This window comes from Brachyistius frenatus, unplaced genomic scaffold, assembly GCF_029030835.1.
Source record: "Brachyistius frenatus isolate BFR_SWC_R1_liver_20210118 unplaced genomic scaffold, ASM2903083v1 Contig_29, whole genome shotgun sequence".
Taxonomy (NCBI): domain Eukaryota; kingdom Metazoa; phylum Chordata; class Actinopteri; family Embiotocidae; genus Brachyistius; species Brachyistius frenatus.
Window position 1 is genome coordinate 3,210,561 of NW_027210628.1, and position 10,748 is coordinate 3,221,308.

At 43.1% G+C, this 10,748-nt stretch overlaps 1 protein-coding gene across 1 annotated transcript in view; it reads left to right on the forward strand.

The window, feature by feature from the left end:
• The window catches only part of LOC138621282 (capping protein, Arp2/3 and myosin-I linker protein 3-like), a 29,563-nt gene extending 21,896 nt beyond the window's left edge, over nucleotides 1-7,667 (forward strand). The window contains exons 33-41 of the mRNA XM_069699215.1: nucleotides 276-355; nucleotides 3,506-3,679; nucleotides 4,306-4,474; nucleotides 4,567-5,311; nucleotides 5,436-5,542; nucleotides 5,665-5,791; nucleotides 6,523-6,594; nucleotides 6,724-6,831; nucleotides 7,022-7,667. Coding sequence (XP_069555316.1) covers nucleotides 276-355; nucleotides 3,506-3,679; nucleotides 4,306-4,474; nucleotides 4,567-5,311; nucleotides 5,436-5,542; nucleotides 5,665-5,791; nucleotides 6,523-6,594; nucleotides 6,724-6,831; nucleotides 7,022-7,062 — 1,623 coding nt within the window. The 3' untranslated portion in view covers nucleotides 7,063-7,667. The remainder of the gene's footprint in view (nucleotides 1-275; nucleotides 356-3,505; nucleotides 3,680-4,305; nucleotides 4,475-4,566; nucleotides 5,312-5,435; nucleotides 5,543-5,664; nucleotides 5,792-6,522; nucleotides 6,595-6,723; nucleotides 6,832-7,021) is intronic.
• Nucleotides 7,668-10,748: the final 3,081 nt, after the last annotated feature.

Sequence of the window (10,748 nt, forward strand, 5' to 3'; positions counted from 1 at the left end):
GCAGTGACTGCTGTCTTTGTCAAAAGTAATCTATATAAAGTGGATGGCTGTAATTGGATTATGTCATCTCACCAAAGGCAGTGTAATCCATTTGTTTTATTGCAAACATAACACTTACAAATGAAACCCACTAAACTGACCTCTTTGAAAGTGGTTTATATGTGTATTTGTGTGTGTGTGTGTGTGTGTGTGTGTGTGTGTGTGTGTGTGTGTGTGTGTGTGTGTGTGTGTGTGTGTGTGTGTGTGTGTGTGTGTGTGTGTGTGTGTGTGTTCAGCACTGCAGTGAAAATGGAGGAATAAGCCCTCTGGATGATGGACTCCCAGATTTCTACACAAAGAGAGTGCTCCCTGATAGGTAAGAGCTGCTTTTATGTTTCCGCTTCCACAGTTCCCCTCCTCAGTTATCTTTCGTGAACCTCACAAAACATTGCCTCCATTTAGAATTACTGCCATTTTCCAAAGCACACTATAGCTTTTCGGATTGAAGTCCTACTTTCCCAGCATTCATAAGTTGCCGTTATTTCCCTGCGGTTTGAAACTTAGATAGTTCACACCGGCTTGAGATGGGTAATCCATCACAGTGAACATGCTGTCACCTTTAAGTTGTTGCGAGGGAATGCAGCTGTTTAGAAAACTCTTCTGGTCAACAGCAAATACGAGAAGACATGTTTACTTCTTGTTTGTCTTTGGACTTACTTGTGAATAAAGTGGTTTTTAGCAGTCAATGCTCTCAGTTGTCAAATGCAGCAGCAACAGGAAGAGTAGTCTAAACAGCTGCAGCCACCTGCCAAAAGAAACGCAGGTGATTAAATATTTTTTCATGGTGGGCTGAAATGAATGAAGTCAGTGAGAGAGAAAAGTTGTCAATTCAAATCCAAAGATGAATAAGTATGTAAAACTGCAATAGGAGAAATTTGAATCAGTTGATAGTTGAAAAGAGGGGAAACTGTCTGAATGGCAAGCCAAGAAAGGAACAAAGCACAGACAAAGTATGAATAGACAAATTACAGTATTTCACTAAAAGCCAGAGAGTTTGAAAACTGTGGCTACAATGGGAGAAATAGATGTTTGGAAACAGATACAAAATCACTGAACACTGCTGAATTTCTCCAGTCAGTTCAATTCCATCACTGTGTGTGTGTGTGTGTGTGTGTGTGTGTGTGTGTGTGTGTGTGTGTGTGTGTGTGTGTGTGTGTGTGTGTGTGTGTGTGTGTGTGTGTGTGTGTGTGTGTGTGTGTGTGTGTGTGTGTGTGTGTGTACTTGGTTAGCACCAGTCGAGTTATACACAGATTTCATTACTCAGAAATGTATTCTGGGAGTGTCTTTGATAATAATGTAAACAACACTATCCAAAAAAATATTTTCAAAAACTGAAAAACAAGAATTCTTTTGAAAGACGGTTACCAGAAGTGATTTCTATTGAGACCCTTGAGGAACCTTAAGCAGATTATTACGACCCGCAGGTATTTAAGCGTCTTCTAGCGGTCATATAAACAACAACAATCTGGTGTCTTGGGTCTCGTCATCAAATGACCTTTGACCTGATGGTGGTGGCAGGTAATATGTAAAACTAACATGCTGATACCACTGAAGTGAAGCCAATGAAAGTCCTTTAGGATTTTGTTGTTGTTATGGCCAAACGAATGAGTGCGGTACGTGTGATGCAGTTCAGATGACGTCTACATAATGTGAGTTCATCCTAATTAAGAGAAGGCGGGTTGGGTATCCACCCAGTTTGATACAACTGCAGGTTTGGATGCAGGAGACCAGTGTTTGCTTCCCATTTTCCATAACTGCGTTTACTGTTGCCATGACGAAAAGCGTTGTTTAACTTTAAGGGAGTAGTAGCTTTAATGCACAACACAGTTGATTTCGGAAACGCTCCTGAGGGTCGTATTTGAAGGTCGGAACAAATGGCATATGTGATCATACCGGCTGTAGAGATGTTGTTTTCATTGCACACTTAGAAAAACTCATAAAAACATCAAATGTCAAGCTACATGGAGAAATCTTGGCACCTCTTGTAGTAAACAAGACAAAAGAGGATTCAGTAGTGTTGCAGAGATGAACTGGTTTTATTTATCATCATAAACAAAGTTAGCTTTAGTGTGAAAGCCTGTTGTTGTGCTTCATTCTAAACGATGTCTCACTTTGGTCGGGCTGCTTTGTAAATAGTCAGGTTAGTGGGTTTCTGTTGTGTTGAGTGTATTGCGGTGTCTGTGGATTTGATTGTATAAAAAGAAAAACGTCAGGATAAAAATAATTTTGAACACAGACACCTTCAAAGCTTTGAAGTCTTCATGAGTTATTGAGCAGCGGCCTCTTTGACCAGCTTACGTTTACAATTGATGATTATTTATTTCTGTTAAGTCTGATGTTTTCAAAGATTTCGTCAAAACATTCAAGTTAATTAACAGACACATGTAAGCAGATTCTTAAATAATAATATTTCAATTAACATAAGTTTTATAATCACACTCAGACAATCAAACATATTATTTAGGGAGATAAAAACCCTTTGCTTCAGACCACAGAAATCAATGATTCTTTCTCTTTTGTTGTGAACCCCGCTGAGTTCTGACGGTGTGTGTGTGTGTGTGTGTGTGTGTGTGTGTGTGTGTGTGTGTGTGTGTGTGTGTGTGTGTGTGTGTGTGTGTGTGTGTGTGTGTGTGTGTGTGTGTGTGTGTGTGTGTTCACAAATAACTGATCTGTTATTTAACTGGCTGCTGTTCTTTTCCATAATTCAAGAAGGCAGTGTTTTTCTGACTAGCGTGTTGTCGGTCTTTGAAGTCATCTCACAGAGAGGTTCGACTTGATCATTGCTTCCCGCTGGCTGCTCGTACATTCAAAAAGCAGGTCGAGCCCATTCCATCGTGTTTGCTTAATTAAAACAGAAACTTTGTCACTTTTTGAGGATTAGTGGAGCTGGCTGTTTGGATCAGTTTGGGGTTGGGTTAGGACGATATGATTGGTCAGCTGATGACTGCATCCTGTTGATCAAAGGAGTCTGAGATGTGTGTGCAGGAAGGAGAGGTGGTTTGGGATTTCATGTCTTCAGGAGTTATCAGGCCTGGGTGATGAATATTATTGTGTTATATGTGTGATTAACTGCAGTATTATAATGTAGAATAAATTAGCTAAAACATGTAGAACCAGCAGCAATAAGCAGAAATTTTGTGAGCCTTTATTTTGACAGAGCTGAATTCAGGAAGAGCAGCCACAGCTTAGAATAATATTGCTTCCCTCCATGCTGCAGCCCATCAGGTAAAGTCACTGCGTTTAATATGATTACAGTCAGAATATAAAGAAATGCGCTTTAGATATATCAAGGGATGTAGCCTAGCAACGCTCAAATTGCAGCAGCAGAGCAGGCAAACAAGCGGCCTCGACAGCTGAGATGAATTCAGTGACAGCCAAACAAAGGTGACTTGTGTTGTGGACATGCAACATGATTGTGCCTGACTGGCGCATCTGCGTGACAATCGACCTCTCTCTCCTCTTCCAGTCAGCTCTCCTCTCTGCACAAAGTGCACTCGCTGAGGAGGAAGAAGAGGAGGAACATGCTGGCCATCTTCGGCTTCCGCAAAAACCGCAACCAAGCTCTGTCCAATCAAGGGCCCGAGTCTGAGGCAGAGGTTTATGGAGATGGGTGTCACACGGTTGCTACAGCACCCACAGGGTAAGTGTATTCACACACACACACACACACACACACACACACACACACACACACACACACACACACACACACACACACACACACACACACACACACACACACACACACACACACACACACACACACACACAGGAAAGGTATGGTCTTGAACAAACAACACAAAGTCCATGTGATGAGATAACGATACAAAACACCACAAACCGCTCCATGTTCTCCTCTACGCCTGCTGATTATCTCTGCCTGGTTCTTATAAGGACCATCAGCAGCACTGAACTCCATAAATACGCCGGCAAATATCACTCTGAATCTCCCTCACTTCTCTGTTGATATGAGAAATGTCTAATAGCTGCCACAGCGCATGCAGGCTGATGCCAGAGTGTGTACACAGATGTAGGCGACAGCCGGTGGCTCTGATTCTGGATCGAACAGTCAGCCGAGTGATTAAAAACCAACACGCTGCATGTCAAATACAGATTAGGATTGCAAGATATCTGATTTCTGACAGAAAAGTTATAGTTCCCAATTACCCCGTTCTCATTGCTCATTGCATTTTAGTCATAGTTGTGTGTTTTTCAATCTGTGAAATATCTCAGCACATTTTCATTTTCACGTCTTCCAACTTTTAGGACAGCAACAGAGAATGTATACACATTCCTGCAGCCTCCATGGTCTGCTGCCAGGGCTGGCTCTCCCAGCGAGGGGGCTGATGGGAAAAATACACTCGCTTTGAGTCCGCCACCGGTGCCAGGCATCCCCCAACCCGGAGGCAAACACCCCTTTTACTCTCCCAGAGAGGTACGGTCAGTGTGACCTGCTGCTTCGACCGACTAACCTGAATGTTTTCACCATTTTCAGTCTCTCTGTTGCCTCTTGTTGTGTTTTGACAGAAATCGGAAGCGGATGCTGTGTTTGAACAGCCGGGGGAGGCGGACAAGTACTGGGTGAACGACAGACAGAGGACAACAGAGGTGCTGCAAGTGGACAAGCAGTGGTTGATGGAGGGAAGGCAGAGCGATCAGCATGGAGACAGACAGCGGTTTGACGACAGGACGACGGACAGACAAGCAGACAGGTACTGGACTGAGAACAGACATACAGACAGACACATGGACAGACAGTGGACTGTTGACAGTCACACCCAGCGGCAGATTGACAGAAAGATAGAAAGACAGTGGATGGGCGGCAGACAGCTAGACAGGTCGTGGTCGGAGAACAGGCCGACGGACATCCAGGTGGACAGTCACCGGACTGAGAGCAGACATTCGGTACGGAAGACAGACAGACAAGTGCAGGCGCTTCACTTGGCTCAAAGGCCGCTGCCTCCGTACCCATCGGACAGGACGCCCTCGCCAAAACAGGACTCAGATCATCTGAAAAGCACCGAGTCAGCAGCCACAGAGTGGCATCAGCAGGATGCGCAGGGAGACAGACACACGAGTCCTGATGCAGGAGGAGGTTTCACAGACTTGTGGAGGAGTAGTGGAGGAGGAGGGGGAGGAGGAGGAGGAGGTGTTTCTACCAGTCGATCGGCCCCCTGCGCGTCAAAACCCGACCCCCCACCACAAAGCAGTAAACCCAACCTGTCCAAGCTGAGGCCGAGACATCGACTCGAGAGCTCAGACACTCTGCCAGGTACAACACAGGTCATCTGCGTTAAGGCGCTGCAGGCCACACTGCAGATATCAGCGTGCAGAGAGCTTTTCACTGCAACCTTTGCTTCAAGCTGAGATGGTAATCACTTCTCCTTCATCTGCAGGTACAGAAGAGGAAGTGGAGACAGAGAGAGATCCTGGGAAGATGGAAAGGAAAGAGCGAGAAAAGCGGCGAGATTCTGAGAGTCAGCCTCCTCCGATACCTGAAAAGGTGCGAAATCTAAGACCACGCATGACTCGCTTTGTCCCCGTTTTCATCTTTATGTGTAAATCTAGAGCGCATTTGCGAATGCCGTGATTTGTTCATATTTCCTGTTCTGATCTGACATCTAGCCAAAGACCTCCTCGTTTGTGACCTTTCCAAAAGAATCAGCCAATGAGAGGAGCTTACCTCCTCCTCCTGTTCCACCTCCTGTCAACAAACCGCCACATGGGTTACCAGACAGAGCAGCAAGCCAAGGTACCTGCACTGAAAACACAGAACAAAGCAACATGCAAAGAGGTGAACATCCTTATATCTGTTATCTAAATCACTTCTATAAATCTCTAACTCACTCATGATCACATTTCCATTCTAACAAACAAGGTTCAGATGCCTGCCTGGCTTTGAAATCACAATAAATGGTTTACTTTGGTCATTTCTCCAAACTCAAAATTTCTTCTGTTTGTTAGAACTAGGCTGGATCTTCACTACATTACAGGCAAAGAGAAATACACTGTAAACCGGCTTATTGATGGCATCATAGATATTCAGTCACAGCATATCAAAGGTGCAAATAAGCAGATTAACCTGCAAAAACCTGAAAGGGACAGTTCACTTTCTTCTTCCAGAGAGTTGATTTTTTTTTTCTCATATGAACTCATGACAATGTCGAGAGACTCAGGCACAGGAAGAACACGCAAACTCCTTAGAGAAAGGCCTCAGCCAACCACCAGGTTCGAGCCCAGAAGCTTCTTGCTTTGAGGATTCACACATCTTTGTACTCAGAAGCCGGCAGGGTGAAAGCCCACTTGAAGTCCGATCCAAATGATTGGGGCATTTGCGTCCTCACATACAGCTCCTGGTAACGTCGCGATAAGTTCAGGGCTGCACTGCGTGTGTCAAGCAGCGAGACATAATATAATATATATTAACCGTACATAAGCGGTGTTAATTATTACATGGAAAAATCTTTCATACATGTTGCTCAGGTGAAGAAGGACTGAGACCTCAGGCACCAGTGAAACCACAGAGGAACAGAAAGGCAATGTCCTGTGACGCAGGTATAATCACAGCATGTACTGTTATTGTTACAAGACATGCTGTATATTTGTGAATGTGTTCTGTTGCTCTGTGTGTAAAGCGTCTGTATCTAACTGTTGATTTGTGTTTCCTGTCCTCACCGAACTCAGGCACTGAAAGGGAAAGCCCTAATAACGTTGAGAAGCCCCCAAATCGCAAACCCCCCGTGAAAAAACCTAGACTACCCCAAAACAGAAATAAGTCACTGGAAATGTCTGGTACATGTCTCTCTGTTTTTATTTATGTGTGTATGTGTGTGTAACAGATGTTACAAAGTGTGAGTCGAGTGCAAATGAAACATATGATTATGAAATGTTCACCTATAAAATGTTAAATACCGAACAGATACTAGAATTGATCAAAGCATTGTGTTATTAACTCGTGTTTTTTTTTCCTTCCACCGTACAGACAGCTTTAACTCAGCGCCTGGTCACAGCGAGCTCTTGTGACGCCCGAGACCTTCACCTGCTGCTGTCCAGCCAGTGTTGTCATAACAACTGTGGAGCATTTCATCCGAAGAGGAAACAATGAGTGCTGAGAGAGCCGGGGAGAAAACATTCAACACAGCAACATGACAGACATCAGAGAGCATCGGTCACTCGCTTCTGTTAATAACACTCACGTTCCTTAACGTTCCTCCCTCTTCACCCCAACTGAGCTTCTTGTCTTTGCTTTCCTCTCACGTGAAAAACAACTCTTTTTGTGGCTAACAGTATTTTAACAGTATTTGCTACTTTAGAAAACCCAAATGATCATCGTTGTGTGTGTCGGTGGACGGTGGGCCGAGTGCCCGAGCGTCATGGCTTTGCTAGACAGAAGAAAACAAAAATGTCTTTATTAGAATGTGATTTCTTAAATCTGCAATGCATTTTTGACTGCTGATACAGTTGATTGCCTTGGTTGACACTTGAAAATTAGTTGCTTCTTATCAAATGAAATTTGATAATTTATATCTAGTTTTGCTTTCAGGAACTGAAAGGTAATATATTTTATAGAAAAAAGGATAAATATTATGTATGAGCATCCTCACTGTATGAATAAAACATGAATGAAAATACAACTGACTTATTATTAAGGTTATGTTCTCGATGCAGTTTGTTTGTGTGTCAGCAGGATTACAGAAAAATGGGTCCGATTTTCAGTAAACTTGGTAAAGGGATGAAGCTTGAGCCAAGGAAGAAACATTCAATCTTAGAGTGGATCCAAATCACAGGGTGAATCCAATGATTGTTTTTCACTTACATTGAGATAGGTCGTTTGGCCTACTAAATGCTATACATCTTAAAATCCAGCAGATGGCGGTAAAGTTCAATAGTGACAAAACATAGGCCATTCTGTAAATGCAAAGACACATTAATAAAACGCAATCCACATTCACGGGGATGAGGAATCCTCAGGGATACACATGTACTGACTCAAACTTATTAGAGCAGGCAGTAGTCGTGGAGCACCACAGCAACCCTGACTTGCAGTATCCACTGGGACCTGACTGCCCACAGCTCGCTCTCATAATGACAGGCACATAGAGGGGGCCTGTTACCAATAAATCTGTCTTTTAAGAACAGAGAGAATGAAATAACACTGTAACTGTACCTTTAGCACAGGATGTACTTTCTGCCATCAGGGGTATCTCAAACAAAACAACAACAAGAGTTTGATGACGCAGCAAAGTTGTTGTCTTTGATATTCAACCAAAGTGTTTTAATGATAATTAAATTGATGTGACTCAATCAGAACGAGAGGACGAACTCATATGGTCTATGTGATGTTTCCTGGTTGCATAAGCGGAGCCAAAAAGCATGTATATGCTTCCATATTTCTTCAAGTTAGAGTTTATTGTCGCACTCATTGTTTTAGATGTTGGTGTTAAGGACCATACCTGCAGGTGCAAGTTGATGAAGAAGGGGCTCAAGGTGAGGAAGATCTTTCTCCTGGCTCAGGGCAGTTTCCATACCAGAAGAATGAAGGGGGCCACACTGGGAACCACGAGCAGAGGGTCCCCGAACCTGAAGTCATCACAGGAAAAACACAATATACAGTATTTTATGGTTAAAAAGATGTTTTACTTTAGTCAAAACAGAAACTTGGAGTATTGGAAACTTAAATTTTCCAGCAAAGCGCAGTAGAACAGACAGCGATGGCTTCTGACTGTGGAACGATGTAAACAAGTGAAAATAAACATTTGGATACTTTAAAATAAGTGAGCACAAATGAAGATGCTGTTTGAATGGACGGCACTGATGAGCATGAATATAGGACTTTACAAGTGGTAGGCATCTTTGTCATGACACTCATAATAAAATACTTTATAGAAAGTACATGTTTTTAGACCCGGCTACAACATTACATGTCTGTCATATCTTTACAGTTCCCCCGTGATGAAATAATACACATACATAATACTTTCTCCAGCTTTTCTGTGTTAGAATTACTTGGCAGGCACATAAAATATTATTTTTCTGAGAAAACAACCTAACAACTGAAGCCTAGAATAATCTGAAAACAGTCAAGACTACAACCACAAGGTGGAAAAAGGAGGACCTGGCGTAGGCAATATTGTACCTAAGTGTAGCAAATGTTGAACAAATTTACGAATAATCAAATTATTCTGAGAAAAGCCCAGGGGCAATGATCCAGCCTCGGCCTTCTGGCATTAATGTCCTGGTTTTTTCTCTCTAAATATCTCTGAAAGCCCAATGTACTCAACCTGCTCAGCACTAAACATACGGTAACATGCATCCAACTGCCTGGTTTGACTCCCATGATCACAGGTGGATGCTAAATTTACTTACTGATTTCAGAAATGTCCCCTCTGGTTGGCATGGTAACCTCACACTGTACATTCACAAGTCAAAGAATGTAAGACAGCAGGGGGCGACTGATCCCTACAAATGAGGCAACCACTGGGCTTTAGAGAAACACAGGCATGATCTGAGCAGAGATGAAGTCTTGCAGGTTGTCATTAGCAACCGTGCTATGACCTTTTTTTTCTAAAGATGCTGTAATGAGTCAGATACGAAATAGAATACCGCCGTGCAGCAAGGAAATCTGTTTTTCTTGTAGTTTGCTGAAATGAAAATACCCACTCTGTTTTTCTACCAAGTCAGTGATTTATAATGAGCAAAGAGCCGCTGGGGAAACACTAAAGAGGTTTTTCAGTTGACTGAGACTAATTGCTGTGTTCATTAAATGTTACACATGTATATTTTGCAGAGTTTAAAATTGCATTTCTGATAGTTACGGCTGCTTAGAACCCCTGAATGACTGAACTGAGGGTAAATTGATCTATTTAATATACGGTCTCCGTATCCCCCGTCAATTAATCACTGCTGGTCTCCAGACAAAAGGTGATTTAATTCCCTTTCACATATTCACTCCAAGTCCAGTCGCACAGCTCTGCCTGAGCAACAATATACTCTCTCCTGAAGCCATTTACCATCTCAAAGTTTGTTTTGGCAGGCCTTTGCAACAGTGACTGCATAATGGTGCAGTGAAATATAACTCTGCTGTTGGCTTGAACTTTGGACACCCACTCCACTTCGAATGTGACGTTGAATCCAGAGTGTAATAACATCCCCTAAAATTAATCGTCCCACTGTTTTTGACCTCTGAGACTTAAAATAAGTACATTTTGCTGTGAGACATCCATTATTTTTTTTCTTTTTACAAAAACAATTTCCCGGTCCCAAATGATACAAACAAAAGTGCTTGTTTTAAGTTTAAGTAGCAGCACTGGGAGAATTTCTTCTACCTTCTCACACCTGACCTCCGAACTGCTGTTATCGTGGCCGTTACCGCGCTGTGCTCTTTACAGCTGATGTAAAGACGCATCGCATCACGTGGAAGCAACCAGAACACATCCTACTCCTCTCATCATTCTTCTGCTTGTTACCAAGCAACATGATCACATAAAGGCCGAGGGAAGAGAGGAGCCAGGGAGAGAACATGTGTGGGTAGAGGAGAAAGGCGCGTGAAAATAAAAGGATGCTGGCAGTCCAAAGAAATGTGTGTGATTGTGCTCCCACAATACCCCCCCCCCTCTCCACATGCACACACACAAACAACCTCACTCCCCCCCCCCCCCCCCTCTCCACATGCACACACATACAAACAACCTCACTCCCCCCCCCCCCCC